Source organism: Glycine max, chromosome 18 (assembly GCF_000004515.6).
Source record: "Glycine max cultivar Williams 82 chromosome 18, Glycine_max_v4.0, whole genome shotgun sequence".
NCBI classification, from domain to species: Eukaryota; Viridiplantae; Streptophyta; class Magnoliopsida; order Fabales; family Fabaceae; genus Glycine; species Glycine max.
The window spans coordinates 54459795-54476201 of NC_038254.2; the positions used below are offsets into that span (position 1 = coordinate 54459795).

At 30.3% G+C, this 16407-nt stretch overlaps 2 protein-coding genes across 3 annotated transcripts; both read right to left on the minus strand.

Annotated features, from left to right (window-relative positions):
- Positions 1-2318: 2318 nt before the first annotated feature.
- Positions 2319-6881, minus strand: LOC100777928 (outer plastidial membrane protein porin). Its single transcript, XM_003552460.3, has 6 exons — positions 6655-6881; positions 6461-6528; positions 4637-4747; positions 3535-3621; positions 3174-3382; positions 2319-2846 (listed from the first exon to the last, which is right to left on the minus strand). Exons 1-6 carry the CDS (start codon positions 6701-6703, stop codon positions 2540-2542), a joined length of 831 nt encoding a protein of 276 aa, XP_003552508.1. The 5' UTR covers positions 6704-6881; the 3' UTR covers positions 2319-2539.
- A 5930-nt stretch (positions 6882-12811) lies between these two features.
- LOC100779697 (auxin efflux carrier component) lies at positions 12812-16031 on the minus strand. 2 transcript variants are annotated; one of them, XM_003552464.5, is made up of 6 exons: positions 15416-16031; positions 14127-14301; positions 13931-14016; positions 13615-13772; positions 13459-13535; positions 12812-12999 (listed from the first exon to the last, which is right to left on the minus strand). In XM_003552464.5, exons 1-6 carry the CDS (start codon positions 15930-15932, stop codon positions 12933-12935), a joined length of 1080 nt encoding a protein of 359 aa, XP_003552512.1. In that variant the 5' UTR covers positions 15933-16031; the 3' UTR covers positions 12812-12932. The 2 variants fall into 2 exon arrangements, with proteins under 2 accessions (XP_003552512.1, NP_001276253.1); NM_001289324.1 differs by lacking the exon at positions 12812-12999 and adding an exon at positions 15004-15041 and having other exon boundaries at positions 13455-13535; positions 15412-15932.
- Positions 16032-16407: the final 376 nt, after the last annotated feature.

Genomic DNA, 16407 nt, shown 5'->3' on the forward strand with positions numbered 1-16407 from the left:
TTTAAAAATTGTGTAGAAAATATTTTTTTAAAAAAATTATTCAAGATTATATAACATGATGTCTTGCTTAAAGGGTCTGAATTCAGTGTCACTCGAACCAATGACATATTATTTAGTATTTATCAGTATTATTATCTTTAATCTCATTCTTATAGAAAGCTGATAATATTTTGCATGTCTTTAGTTATTAGAGCTAGTGAATGTGCTAAAATTGGGTTGGAAGCTTCCTTTAAGGCTTGAGCAAGAGAAATGAGATGGCAAATGCTACAGAAGAGGAGCTTGAAAAGTTGTTATTTAGGCCTATTATCTCTTTTCTTTGTGTTTATCTTTCTTCATGTAAATTTTTGCTCTTCTAAAATGTTTTACAAAAATTTAGAGATTAATAAATTTAGTCAACCTTTATTACCTTACAAAAATAAATTTAATTTATCTTGTCATGGTCCATGTGCTGAAAATTCATTGTTCAAGCAAACACACACAGACTAATTTCTTGAAGATGTACGTCTTCGATATCTCCTTTTCAATGTAACACTCAAAGACAACTAATTGACACAAATAAATATTGACTTAATTAAGTTTTTTATACCTAAAATATAGTCTCTTTTAAAAAAAACTATCTAACATTTCTTTTTTTCACCCAGATACTTGAAATTTATTTGCATTTCATTTTATTATCTGTCGTTAGTCTGCATCCGCTAAGTGATGACGTGACAAACAAAGTGTCACGTCATCTCGCCTAGTCACTAAACACATAAACACATGCATCCACGTCATTCATTGTCGTTGTCGTCACCCTCTTGTTTCTCAGCCGCACCATGTCATCAAGCTTCACCTCTCCGATGTCGCTCTGTGTCCTGTGTCAATCTAGTTCCCTCCTTCAAATCTGGCCTCCTGCATCAACCTTTTTAATCTCTACATTCATCGCAACTTGCTCAACAACCAAATCTCACCCTTTCTGTTTGATATGGCAGACTTTGTTCGCTTGAACATGGGCTTCAACAACTTCTTCGGGTCCTGTCCTATCGCCTTCAACAACCTCACCCACTTGAAAACTGTTTCTATAAAACAACCTATTCTCCAGCCCAATCCCCAATCCCCTCCCTAGACAAACTCACCCTTGACCAGTTCAACATCTCCGACAACCTCCTCAACGACTCTGTCCCTCTTCATTTTCCTGTGCAGGAACAAGAGTGCCAAGAATAGCAACGCCTTTGACATTACTATTGTCAAACATCATGAGATGGAGTCCAAGGTTCTTGTCGATAAAGGGGTCTCCGATGTCGAGAATGACACTGGTCATGCCAATGACAACTCTACGGTTGTTGCTGTGGTGGCGGGAATGGCAATAGCAAGACGACAAAGGCAAAGGCTAAGCTCCTCTCTTTGTGTGGCTCCGCCGTCACCTCCCACACCACCACAGAAGGTGTTGTCTCTCTTTTTTGATTTTATTTTTTTCTTTAAAATTTAGAAAAACAAAAATTAATAACGTGTATGTCTATACCTGTGTCTAGTGACCAAGCAAGATGACGTGAAATCTTATCTGTCACATCATCACTTAACAGATGCAAACTAATGACAAGTAATAAAATAAAATGCAAAATTTGTTCAAGTATTGGAGTGAAAAAAAATGAATGCTAGATAATTTTTAAAAAACGGACTGTATTCCATATTGAAAAAATCATAAATGTTTGATAACGAGTTGTTTATTTTTCCTTGCAAAAATAAGATTAAATTGAAAATAGGATGTGCAAAATCTCTGCAGCTTGAGTTTCTTGAAGGAATTACATTGAGCTGTAGTTTTAACTTTAAGGGATCCAAAGTAGAATTAAAATCTAAATTTTGAAATGACTTATTCAAAGTTCGCACTCAACTAGACAAGAAATTTCATAAAGAATTACTTGAGCAATCAAAAACAATTGCCATTTGTGGTTTCCTCACTACTAATGGCCAGGCAATTTTACACCAAGAATAAATCAATCTCATTACGTAAACGCATTTTAACATAAAATCTAGGGCTGAAATTAATTTAAACACATTCCGGTAGTTAGAATTTAATTATGTCAAAATCAATTTTATTGAAATTTAAAACAAACATTAAAAACCGATGATATCTCACGGCAACATTGCCTAATAGACACGGCATGAAAGGACTACAAAGTGGAAGATGATATAGATTTGACAGGAATAATTAATAAAACATAGAGATCAAGATCAAACCAGAAAATATTAAGGGAATATTGCAGAAAATATCCATCAAATCAAATCAGAAGATATAAAATTTCTCATGTCAAAACCTCAATAAAGAGTGCCAATCCCCATTCAAGAAAAGAGGCTTGCTAAGCTTTGGGCATTTAAAAGTAACATTTGGTTTATGGAAAGCCTATTTATTTTTACAAGGTTGAATTGCTCAAATGCAACGAAAACTCCATGAAAACTTCTTACCCATGAAGAGAACCAACTTCAAGGAAATAATTTAGTCTGACAGACTATACGGTTCCTAACACCTACTCAATGCTCTTGCCAGGATGGATCAAAATTCTTAGGGTTTGAGAACCAAACTCAATCCAACCTTAGCACTCTTTTCAATGGCCTTGGTGTCTACCTCACCAGAAATGGTAAAGAACGATTTGGGACGCCACTCGTGCTGGATCAGAGCACTTGTCCTTCCAAAGTTGTTCACACGTGCCTTCAATGTGGTCAATGGATCCAACTGATGCTGGGTACCAAGGGTGAGAGTGTTCTCATTAGTTGAGAATCTATGGGTCACTTCAGCACCAACAGCAGTGTTGGTCAAGGGGTTAACTACATGGTAATATGCAGCATTCAAAGCATCACCTTTGTCATTCCTGAACAAAAAAACTCATTAAAATACAACATATACACTCAGTGTATCCATCATCAGTATGCTACAGCCCACAAGCACAAGCCTTGGATAGTTTGGACACAGTAAGTATATGCAAACAAACATATCTCTAAAAGGGAAAAGCAAAATGCGAAAAGTGAAAAGCAGAAAACGGAAAACGAAAAAACTCTTACAATGGAGCCTCACAGTGTTCACTGATTGGCTCTAGAGCTTGAACAAAAAAAGTAGACAATAGATTCTTAGATTTTAGAGATGAAGACTGTTAACTGGAAAGTAGAAACACTCTCAGTGAGGAGCAATAGTTACTCACAGAGTCAATGAGGCAATCAAGTCATCTTTAGTGAAGCTCAGTCCAGCATTGGATTTTGTTAACTCCCCAATTTTGGAGTCAAAAGAAAGATCAGCACCAAGAGCAAGAACATTAGTTCCTATAACACCAGAGAAGTTGACAATTGGGTTTGCTGTCAACCCAACACTGGTGCTTATTCCAGCATAGTCATGCAAGTACTGAACTTCCACCTGTTCCATAAAACAGAATACAAATTACTGCTTTAGAGATGTTTTAGAGAGTTTTAATGAGATTGCTTTCTCAAACTACATAGTTTACTCAACACCTAAATTTCCATTAGATTTTGAAAGATTGTTATGCAAAATGGTTGACTATCTCTTACCTTTCCAGACCTTTGGTCAGGAACTTTGAAGCTAAAAATAGCCTTCAGACCAGGAGCAGGTTCATTGACAGTGATAGTTGTGAAGAGCTGGAATGCACAAGCATTAACTAACATTAGTGAAATAGTCATAGGAATATAAAAGTTATGAATAGATCAAAGTATATTTAAGATAAAATCAAATTACTAAATATTAACAGCTAAGATTACAAACATACAGTTTAAAATTTCCAATGACATGGTATTGGTATTATGGGTTAAGATGCTAGAAGCAAACAAATCTAATTTGTCAACCGAGCATTGCCATATTCCAGTCTGTATTGCTTATGTATGAATGGATTATGTAGGAGAATGGTTGTATTGAATTATGGATATTTAAGCAAATTCAGAATCTCAATAGCCAAGCATGACATGCACTGGACCACCATAGTCCCTTACCCACCTATGCTCACAGAATCTATGATTAAATATGAAACTAAATAAATATTAAGGTCATTTGTAGACAAGAAGACATTAAAGAAGAAAACACATAGAAACACCCTTCAACCTCAGCCTGCACATAACCATCACAGCCTTATTTTCAATCTTTAATCAGACACCTTTGGGCATATTTATCATAGTTTTCAACAATGTACACTTCATTAAATCTATGGGTTTTTTTTAGAGATTTTCTACTTTAAATAGTTAAATTAGACAACCTACTTGATGTTGGCAAAATTAGGTAGTACATTCATTCAACATGGTGCATGCAGGATGATCTTTTTGCCTTACATTAATATTTATATATATATAGTAAGAACAGCTTGACTAAATTTATCAAAGAAAGTTAAGAATTAGTGATTTTAAAACAATTATTAGACAACGAAAGGGTGTTCTCTAAAGAACCAATTAGTGTTGAAGAGAAAAACTTTACACTGTATCCTAAAATCTGATAAACCAACAGATTGAACTTCTGAAAACCCACCTTCCAAGGGTAATAGAACAAATATGAAAAGTCAATCACAAAAATTGGATTGATAATTCTGTACATGGCACATAAATCAGAAACAAGGGGGTACAGATCTCAATTGAAAAGAGCAGATAACTAACAAATATACAAACTTACATTAGAATCTGTATCAACTTTGATATCAGTAGTGATGTTTTTGTTCTTCAACTGGGTGTTGACATCAGCCAGAAACAGTTCACTTTTCCTGGTTCCTGATGCTGTAATAGCCTGAAGCAGAAGATACAAATCCAAATCACATATTGCTAAACACATGTTAAAATGATATTGACATCATGGATATCACAATTTTATCAGATGTGTCCCAGAGGATCAGTTTAAAGCATGATATACTACTTTGCATCAACATCCATCCACTTTAACCAAGGCTGGACTTGCAAGGTATATGACACTGATTAAATTATTTCTTTTTACTATGGTTAAACATAATGCTACAATTTTGACAATGAATATTAAAGCATAGTAAATAGTATACAAAATAGATTATGGTGAAAATAGCGCAGACCAGCCAGTGCAGCCACACTAGAAAATGTTAAGGCAACAAAGTGGATCCCAAAGTAACTAGCCTTTATCAATTAACTAAAACAAAGTAAAACACAAATAATAAATATCTATCACACATAAGTAAACAAACATAAAAAAAATATTATTTATAAAAAGAAACAGTGATGTGATTTTAAAAGAAAGAGAACTAGTAAAGTATCATAAATCACCCCAAAAAAGGGAAATAGTGCAAGTTACTAAAAAAACAAGAAGAATGGAAATTTCTTGTTTTTTATTATCAAGAAGTTCATGTGGACTTGGATTGGAGAACAAAAAGACAACAGCTAGAAGCTGCAAAACAAGTATAAAAACAGAGGGTACCTACTGCCTAAAGCCAAAATAGTAGATGGGTCATGGGGGAGGTAGGTGACTGCAAAACAGAGGAGTCACGTGAATAAAAGCAAAAGACTATAAAGAAGACTAGTTCACTAGTTGGCTGCACTACATTGAAAACCTGACAAATCCCCTGAAAAATCTAATTATGCACTGCAAAGTGGGCTTTAATTGGGGTTAATTTAGGAAATTTCAAGTATCGCCCTCATATATCATATTTGAAGCCATTACACTATCAAGAACAGCTGGGAGCAGTTGAGCATTGCTTGAAGCCATTTCAAGTATTACACTTTGATGCAAAAATGGTCACTCGGGCCACTGTTGACAAGTATACACGAGTCTGACAGTACATACAAGATTCTTCCACACATTTACGTAAAATGAAGTAAATCAGGGAAATCTAATTCTAAACATAATTTAAACATAAATATACATTTAGTTGGTCGTATATTACATTAAATTATATAAATTCAATAGCTACATCTAGATTATTCCCATCTTGAAAATAAAGGAACATACAGGGAAAACAAAAGCTCATAGAAAACCACAATCCAATCAGTATACATAGAAACTGAAAATGACAAAAAGTGAAACTCACAACAAAACAACAATCACGTCCCATTTTTTAAAAATAAAAGGATATGCTGTGTTTTTCTTCTGTTTTTTTTTTTTTGTTCAAAACAAGTTATAATCAAAATGCTGCTAAGAGTACTTCCAGCTTCCATTTTGTGTTATAATTAAGCAAAATCAAAACTTTGCAGCTGATGAAGAACCAGAAGGCCAAAAAATCAATTGTTGTCACAATACACACCCAAATTTTTTGTTTTTAATTAAAAAATCCATGAAACAGACTTCTCACAGTCAAAATATAGATAGAGCATACAAATCTTCCAGCAAAATCATCTTGCTTTCTTCAACCAAATTCTTGATTTCACCAACATTATTATTCACACAAGCTAAATAGAACATCCAATAACAAAACAAATACCCATTCCATGCATTGTGTTTGTGCCACAAAAATTGAAGGATTAAATAAAAAACACTCACAACTCCAGTCGGTGAGTAGGTGGTGATGGTGAACTTCTGGTCACTGTGGTAGTCCTTGAACAGCAGATCTACACCAAACAAACAAAAACCCATTAAAGGATTCATCAAAAAGCATCAACTTTTAACCGTAGGGAAAAATTCTACACCCCCAAAAAAATCATAATTTAGAATTTCAACACAATTAGAGAGAGTACCCCTAGCTTTCTTGCCGATGTCAGAGTAGAGACCAGGACCCTTAGCCATGGCTTTGCTTCGGAGAAAATGGGGATCTCAAGAATATTTGAGAAGGAAGAACCGACTGTGTGTCTGTTTGTGAAACCCAAACACTGTCTTTTGCCAATTAAATAAATACCTCAAACCCTAATTTTCACCTTTCTTTTCGGGGAGGTTTTTCTTCCTCACGAAAGCTAGTGCCGTTTTATCCCCAAACGTTGTCGTTTCCCTTCTGGAATTCTTTTATTTCACTTATGATTTATGGAATTATTTTACCCAGAAAATCTTTAGTTCTAACTTTAATTTAAATACATTAAAAAATTGTCAATAATTAATACTAGCAATATATCATAATATAAATTATTTATCATAAATTTAAAATATAATTTATATATTGTAAATTTTAGTCGTATGAAATAAATGTTGTTTATGTAAAATGAACAAACTTACATACTACTTAATGTATTATTCGGATAAACATTAAATAGGATTATTTATCGTATTAATTAAATACTAATATTTATGAAATATACTATATTTATTAAATTTCATATTTATTAAGTTTCGTATATTTATTAAACTTAAAAATATACATATATTAAATTATAATATTAATAAATATACTTTTTTCTGTTGCATAGTATTTGATGTTTTAAATAAGATAAAAAATTATTCCAAAATATATATTGTTTTTATAAAATCAATGTTGTATTAAATATTTGTTTCCAACAATACCTTTAATCTATATTGAGGGAGTAGTGTATAGGAAAAGTAAATATATTAGAAAGTTTCTTTAATCAATATTTGTTTTCAATATTACCCTTAATTAATTAGAGAAATAAATACTATATTGAAAGTTACCTAATATTTCTATGAAATTAAACAAATCAATTGTATTTTTTAATAAGTGTGTCAAAACTTTAAATATCATATAATATGAACAGAAGGAATACTTATTATAAATATGAATTTTCATATGATTATAATTATATATAGGTTAAATTACTCATTTAATTTCTATAATTTGAAAGTGATTTTTTTAGTTCTTATAGTTAATTTTATTTTAGTCCTTGTAGTTTAAAAATATTATTTTTAGTTTCTATAGTTTACATTTTAATTCTTTTTTAGTCCCAGTAATTTGAAAAAAAAAAGTAAGAATCATGAAACTATAGAGACTAAAAAAACCTCTTTTAAACTATAAAGACTAAAAAAAATAAGAATCATGAAATTATAGAGATCAAATGAGTAATTTAACCTTATATATATATATATATATATGTATATAAAAAATATCACAATTAAATAAACATACAAACTTATTTTATTTAAACATTAGTGTTACAATTATGCCTAGTGTTATGGTTAGGCTTAATTGCACCTTCATCAATAATATAGTATACTTAGGCCTTTTTAGTGGGTCTTTATCATTTATCAATGTAACACTTTAATCTAATTGGACCTTGATCAATAATTAATATTACACTTATATCTAATTAGGCCTTAACATTAAATATTATAGACCGTAATTAACATCTAGCAATGCATTATTACCATTCAACACATGAGAAAATGTGATATGATTTTAACATTTACACAACCATATCCAATCTATTTTATAATCAATGTCTCTTTGTTTAAATGTATTGATCCAACACGAGATATAAAAATGTCATTTTTGTTAGGTTTGATCATTGATTTCTTGTTTGAGTAGACACATAAACACAAACAAACACAATATTTTATATTGGCTTATTTTTGTGTAGCCACACATAATATATATTATATGCACAAAGGTAGTAATTAGGCACGTTGAATATGGTGGTGCATAATTTTTTTTTTTGTCGTTGGAAATACTGTAGGCGCACAATTGGTACACAAAAATATTCCTCTGGGAATATGTGGGAGCACAAAAATATTCTTTTATTGTTGGAAATATGGTGGGTGCATAATTGGTGTACAAAAATATTCCTTATATGTTGAAACTTCCTGATGTAGAGTCAGGGTTTGATAATTGGGCTTGTGTAGTGATTTATATGTACATCATCAGTTACGATTTACGAAGGTGGATGTTGGATTGCGTTATTATGAGGATTGTGATGATGATAGATGTTCAAATGTGATTTATTATGTTTGATGGCTCATGACGATGATTAATGATGAAATTGTGTTATTAATTTTTTTATAAGGATTCGTATTATGATTATATTATATATTTATATATATTAGATGAGGTGTGTTTGAGTCATGTTTTTTAACCATGAGTGAAATAATAAATAGCACATCCTATAGAGAGAAAACTTAAATCTGATCGCAATTTAATTTAACACCAAAATTAATGTGTCATGTATCTTCCCTTCATATTTACTATAAGTAATTGTTGCAAACCCATAGTCTTCCAAATGTAAAAAATAGTAAGTACAAGGTACGCAATCAAATTTAGTGTAAAAAAATAGAAGTATTAAATAAATTTTTTATATATATTTAAATCAATTTAATATAAACTAATTTAATATTAAAAATAACATAAGTCTAGAATTAAGAAATGTATACCATTATTTAAAGAAATACAAAATTTAAATTATTTATATTTTTAATTTCCTAAAGTTGTGATAATAAATATAATTTAAAGCAATTAATTATTAACATATTTATTTAAATATTTCATTAGATAAATATTTTTTATACACTTAAAATTTATAATTTAAAAAATATTTTTAGTATATATTATCAATTTTTTTATAATTGTTTATTTTTTGCAAATAGTATTTTACTTTTGGATGCATTTTTAAATTGTCATTTAGTGACTGAATGTGTTTCCAATCGCTATTATCGTTAAAATGATAACTTTCGGTGACTGATCAGTTGCTGTATGAAGTTAATTTGTGTCATTTTTAGTGTCAGAAATAGTTTCCGTTAAACACTTATTGCAAGTCATTAGCAATCGAATAATTCAGGTGGCAAAATTTAATTAAATTCAGTCTCAATATCAGTCGCTAAATGTGTACAATTTCAATTATGAAAAGATTTTGTTAGAGACGGATTTAGAGACGAAATAGTTGCTTCGAATTACCCTCGGTCACGAGGTGTTGCTGAGTTTTGTTGACTAATATTCTTTCAGTTGTTAAATCGGTCTCTGTTTTAAAAGAGCACGGATATATCGTCATTGCTGATTTCGTTGGCTATTTTACATTTTTCTTTGTGTGTTATTACATTTATTAAATATCATATTATATACTATTAGTTATTACATTTATTAAATGTAGTATTTATAACTAAATTTAATAACATATGTTTTATTTTGATTCAATGACATTGCATATATATGTACTTTTGTATATGTTTGTTTTAGTAATAAGCTTACCACTTTTGGTTGTGTGTGTAACAATTGCAAAGTTTCACTCTCATGAGAGCAAATGACCGAATGACGGGAGCTTCTCAATACATTGTATTCATTAGTTTTGCGGAAACGTGAGTGGGTGGGGAGACATAATATTTGACCGTCAACACAAGCTATTAATAATTATGGGTATTCATAAATCGATTCAAATCAATATAAATCAAAAACTAAAATAAATTGAAAATTGAACAAATAAAAGAATTTGAAAAATTGAAATTTTTTATGGGATCGAATTTTAAATTTGATTTTAAAGATTGATCCAATCCAATTCAAACTTCTGAACTTATACATATCTATATATTTTTATTTATAATATCACTCACACACATATTTTTATTTCTTATATATTTGTAACATTATCATATAACTTATACCTATTTATGAAAAATATATTTAATTAAATATATAATTTTTACTAACTATTTGAGTTAAAATGTGTAAATATACTTGCATTAGTTATATAATGGCATATGCGAATGAAATATTTGATATTTAAATTATTTTCATTATATTAATTATAATCTTACTTTTTATTTAATATTTTCTAAAAAATAAATAAATCATAAGATTAAAACCAAAAATCTATCAAATCCAAACCACTTTAAATTAGATTGGATCAAATCAAATTAAATTTTAAAGCAAATCAAGTGGATAATAAATTAACAAAATTAAAATGATTGAATTGGATAATTTTTCTCTCCAAAATAGATCCAATTCAATCTGCAAACATCCTATTTAGGCAATGTCAAATATTCACATAGATTCTTGCTGGTGTTTTCACCGTTTCATTTTCCATAAACTTGTATATAGAGCTATTGTTGCCAATTGAGAAGACGTGAGGGGCGCCTGACTATAGTACGTCTTTGGGATCTTTCAGTACTTTATCCACTTGTGGAGGACCTGTGACCCTTTGCCATTCACATTACTAGTTGTAACACCCTAATTCACGTCACTAGTTCTAAGCTTAAAATATATTTTGTCTCTATTTTTAATAGTTTTCTGCCAAAAGAAATTGATTTATGAATTCCAAGGGTGTTTTGAGCTCCACTTCAAAAACTTATTCAAAAATCATTTTGGACAGTACTAAATAATTTGAAGCCAATAGTGTGTTTCAACATTATTAATTTGAAGCCATTTAGATTTCTAAATATGAATTTTTAGATAATTAAAAAATATAGAAATTAGAAAAAATTGGGATGTTATATACTAGGGCGAAGGAAGAAGTCTCATCTAAAGCCTTCCAATTGTAGTGATAGGTTTAACTATATATGGCCAACTAGGGAATCTTTTGTTGTTGTATGTTATGCCTCCTCCCCTTTTGTTATATATTTTGACTTCAACCTAGCACATATGTTTCACCAAGGCATGCAACGTGTTATTTAAATATTTTGATATTAAGTATTGTTAATATGTCATGGGTTGTAGCATCTTATGATGTAGCACATTATCTACTTTTCTTTTTTCATGGATGAGGTATTTTAGCATTTATGCTTGGAAATATTTAATTTTTTACGATTTATTTTTTATGTTGTTCCATTTTTTTGCATTACAAAAAATTCACTCCTATTTTCATAATTAAATTTAAGCTAGGGTTAAATATATATTTTTTTCTTAAAAAACTAATGAATTTTGATCTTGGTCCTTATAATTATATTTTTTTTAGCTAAAAAAATTATGCTTCCAATTTAGGTTTGTACGATAATATTCTAAATAGACCCCTATTAATAATTTCAACATGTCATTAGTATCTTGTTTAGAAGTATCTGGGTACCTCATTTTTTGACATTTATCCACATAAAAAAGTCAATAATACTATAAATAAAAAATACAAGTACCCATTGCCAATTACACCTTTGAGTCGATCATAGATCACTTAGTTACACCATTAACCCTAATACCATTTTCATTTGATAGGAATACAAGGAGGGTAAAACACAAGAACACCTCCATCAACGGCCACAAGTGAATTTCACTAGTAAATTTGACACCGTATTCAATCTGAAGTGCATGTTTGGTTAGATGTTAGAGAATTGATTCTGAGTTCATAATTAATTTTAAATATATTTTTATATGTTTGTTTCACGTAAGGAAATAATGTAGAATTAATTCTGAGTTAAAATAATTTGACGTATTCAATTTGAAGTGCATGTTTGGTTTGATGTTAGAAAATTGATTCTGAGTTTAGAATTAATTTTAAATATATTTTTATATGTTTGTTTCATATAAGAGAATAATTTTAAATTGATTCCGAGTTAAAATAACCTTGAATAACCTTTGTGTTGGATTCAAAATTTTTGTACTAAATATTTTTCCTAATTTGATTTTATAATACAACATCTAAACATGAGTTACATCACTTCAAAATTAATTTAATTCAAAATCAATTTTATAAACGTTTATTCAAACATACACTAAGTCATTAGATTTGTAGGTTTTTACGTATATGTTGCTGAACTTAGCAACTCTAATTACTCAATATTGTAAGACTTGATATTTACACTTGCAATCTGATGTCTTTGAAGTGTACACCTTCACAACATAACCCCATTTATTATGGATAGATAAATTAGTATTTTTTTTAACTAATAAAACAACTCTTTTGTTTTTTTTTTTTTTATTGAAGGAACTACTAAAACAACTCTTGCCTTAATATTAATTTGCACCTAATATTTATTTAACAATATATACAATAATATAGTTTTATAGGCAAACTAAGTAGTATTTATTAGTTGAGTGATCACATGTTTTCTAATTACAATGAATCAATAGTGCAGTAAATTTACAACTATTTATAAATTGGTATTTTACAGCAATGTAATGCTGCTATTCTCGATGTCCTCAGCATATATTTAACATTGCTCTTCAAATTGCTAATAGGAAGTAGAAGGCCAATTCCACCGGCAAGGCAATGAGCATTCCTAACAAGATCCTGTAATGAAAAACAAGAAAAACATGAAATCTCAAGCTTTTAGATATACGAAGGATTAATAGATAATTTTAACTATTAAATTTTATGAAAATAAATGGTGAAGATGAAAAATAATTCTTTTAAAGTTACTCTTAAAATAACATGATGAAGTTATTCTAACTTTTAAAATAAGTTTTCATTTTCATTATTTTTTTAAATCTAATAATTAAAATTAAATCATCAATATAACCATTAGATTTAAATATATATATATATATATATATATATATATATATATATATATATATTAAGATATCAGGTTATTTCAAGAATAATTCTTTATTTTCATAATTTATTTTTTAAAATTTAATGATAGTAGTAAATAGCTAATTGATGTAAAAAAAAATTGAATGGTGAAAACAAAAAAGTAACTAACTAATCCTCCTCATATACATTAGATGCTTTGACCGTAGAACTTACGCAGTGCTTAAAACGGCTGGATGGACATTATACTCCTTGGCAAAAACAAAAGGAACAATTCCTTGGGGTAGAGCTGCCTGCCACATGCAAAATCATGCAAACTATTTACCTTTAAATGACCTGAAAAGTAGAAACACACACAGAAAAAAAGATCACCTGAACAATTGCCACTTTAAACAGTTTGTCTCTTAATCCAATCACAAGGGATGCCACAGCCATCAGAGCAGGTCCAAGCACAACTTTCAGTCCTATTGCCACCATTGTCATCCTTGGCCCACATGCTATGATGCTTGACTGTGATGCCATAAACAGACCTGATATAAATGTCCACCAAGAAATATAAAAAAATTAAACCTTTTAATGCAACTTTAGAATTGGAGTGTGTTAAGTTATTTTCAAAACTCATATTCTCCAATAAGAAACAAGTATCAGTAGTTCATAATAACAAGAAACCATGAATTATTGTTTTTACCTAGGCTGAACATTGCCATGCCAAGACCTCCATTGGACAATATTTCTATTGACTGATTAACAACTTCAGGCATATGTAATCCCCACCTGCAACAAGTTAACTAACCTTATTTGTCACCTTAATTATGATCATGAATTAAATACAATAGTCTCTTGAAATGACTAGAATGGAATGGGAAGACATGCTAATTAATTACCTGAATTGTATGCTTGACCAAATAAAACCCAATAAAGTTGCATATGTATTAGGATTTCTGATTAGCTTCTTTCCCACTGTGACAAGAATGAGCATGACCTTCATCTTCCTTTTTATTCTAGGTTCTGCGTCTTCTTCTCTTTTTGATTGTACTTCACGAGCTGTGTCTGTTTCTCCTTTTAACAGACAATTCAAGAAAATAGAAATCAGACCATTTTCATTTCTGTGACAGTCTTATGGAGATATTTGTACCTAAATTTTGTACCGTATACTATTTTGATGCACAATAGACATGCTATGGTGACACAGGTGTTAGTTTAATTTAACTTATGTGTTGTTAAAGCACTAAAGCACTATAGCATATAACTTAATAACAAAATTGTGTTTCAAAGGAATAAATATTCAAAGAGCATCCATCTGAAGAGGGAGAGAAAGGAAACTTCACATAGAAACATATAGCGACAGTTAAAGTTTCAAAAAATGATTTGCAGACACTTCAAATTTATTTAACGCCTAGAGATGAAAAGAGTAAATATGATAGATGATATAATGTTATACAAAAAAATAGAAAGCAATAATGATAAGTATTAAGATATTTGAAATGATACGGTCTATATTCAAATATCATTTCTCTTAAAAAAATTAAAGGGTTCTGGCGTCACTTAACATGATTTTCTTATATTACTTTATTTGGTTGAACATAATCGATTAATTAATTAACCAATAATATATGAAAATGCTAATCTTTACGTATTCGTACATGTACGAAAACTCTTATCACCCCATGCCCCAACTGCCTTTGATTTCCCTCAAAGGCTTTATTTTTTATTTTCTAATTTAATATTCAACCAAAAACATTTGGAAACATGTTTCCATACTGTATTTGTGCATTAGGTTTTTGTACTGCATAGCATTACTGATATATATACATGCATGGATATCAATTATGGCTTTAGAGTGTTGTTTGAGAGAAAACTAATGATATGAAGAAGAATGAAGAAACCGAAAGGAGGGATGTGATTAACCAGAATGAAGAAAATTTATGTTTTGCTAAGAGCCTTGAAAATTTTAACTTCACTACCATTTCCCTCTTTGTTTGATGTATATCAACCACTTCATAAATTTCACTCCTTACAATGAATTTTAGAATTTGAAATTAGAATCTAACTCAATTCTACAAAATCAACTAATAGGATGAGAGTTATTCCTTAATATATATTTTAATTTAACTATATCATTGATGTGTGATCTCTAACCATGAAAATCAGCCAATTAATTATAAGCACCTACCAGATCCTTGTGATGGTGGTGCGGCTGCAGTAGGCCTGGTCTTGTTGACGGCATCAAGTTCATAAAGGAACAACAGCAAATTGTACCAAATCATGCTCTGCAAGAAAATAATCTGTGCAAGGAGAACAACTGCTTCACCCTTATACATAGCCTTCATGAGAGGGATTCCAAGGATCAAAGTGTTAGGAAGTGTTGTTAATGACAAACCGGTTATGATCCACTTCAAACCTCCTCGGCCACTGATCTTAGTGATTGCTATTAAGAGAAGAAATGCAAGCAATTTCTGGAGAAAGTCGGCATACATGAGTTTGAGGCTCATTTTGTAGATGTTGTTGGAGGAAATGACTTGAAAAGACAAAAGTGGGATAGAGAACTTGGCCACAAATTTGTTTATGCCTGAACATTGATCTGGTGTGAAGATCTTCCACCATTTCACAGAAATGTAGGCCAGTATCAAGGTCACATATAATGGGACAGTGGCTGCCACTACATGATAGGCATCGGCTAAGGAAATCATGATGGCTAGTGTTGGAAGGATTTAGGGTCACCTACACCTTATTAAGCTCTATTACATGCTTTTTAGGCTATTTTGTCCTTGAATATTGAATGACTAGGATAGAATAATTGGTTTATGAAACTTCTTCGGAGGCTTTCTTCTATATATTCAAATAGTGACTCAATAAGCTTTGCTTAGACAAAAAAGAAAAGCTTGTACAGTTGTACCTGTAATTCGATTGGATTGCTAATTTTAGCTGCTTCTTTTTTCTTGCCTTTTTCCCGAGAATGAACCTTAGCGTAACAGTAAGGTTGCTTCTTTATGAACTCTATCTCACGAAGTTAAATATTGGAAACAACCCTTGTACTAAGTGGAGTAATTATAATTAAGGCAGCATATACCAGTAATTATTATCTTATAGGTGTAAGAAGTCTTAATCATTGGATCATTCTTTCTTGTTTTTTCTTCTTTAATTCGTCCTTTGTAATCCGAGTTA

Coding starts and splice junctions, on each gene's coding strand:
- LOC100777928 (XM_003552460.3), bottom strand. CDS start 6,703: ATGGCTAAGGGTCCTGGTCTCTACTCTGACATCGGCAAGAAAGCTAGG. Junction 4,748..6,460: donor CCTACTCACCGACTGGAGTT/GTGAGTGTTTTT, acceptor CTTCTGCTTCAG/GCTATTACAGCATCAGGAAC. Junction 2,847..3,173: donor TTGATTGCCTCATTGACTCT/GTGAGTAACTAT, acceptor TTTTTTGTTCAG/GAATGACAAAGGTGATGCTT.
- LOC100779697 (XM_003552464.5), bottom strand. CDS start 15,932: ATGATTTCCTTAGCCGATGCCTATCATGTAGTGGCAGCCACTGTCCCA. Junction 13,773..13,930: donor CATGGCAATGTTCAGCCTAG/GTAAAAACAATA, acceptor CATTTATATCAG/GTCTGTTTATGGCATCACAG. Junction 13,000..13,458: donor CCAGCCGTTTTAAGCACTGC/GTAAGTTCTACG, acceptor TTTTCATTACAG/GATCTTGTTAGGAATGCTCA.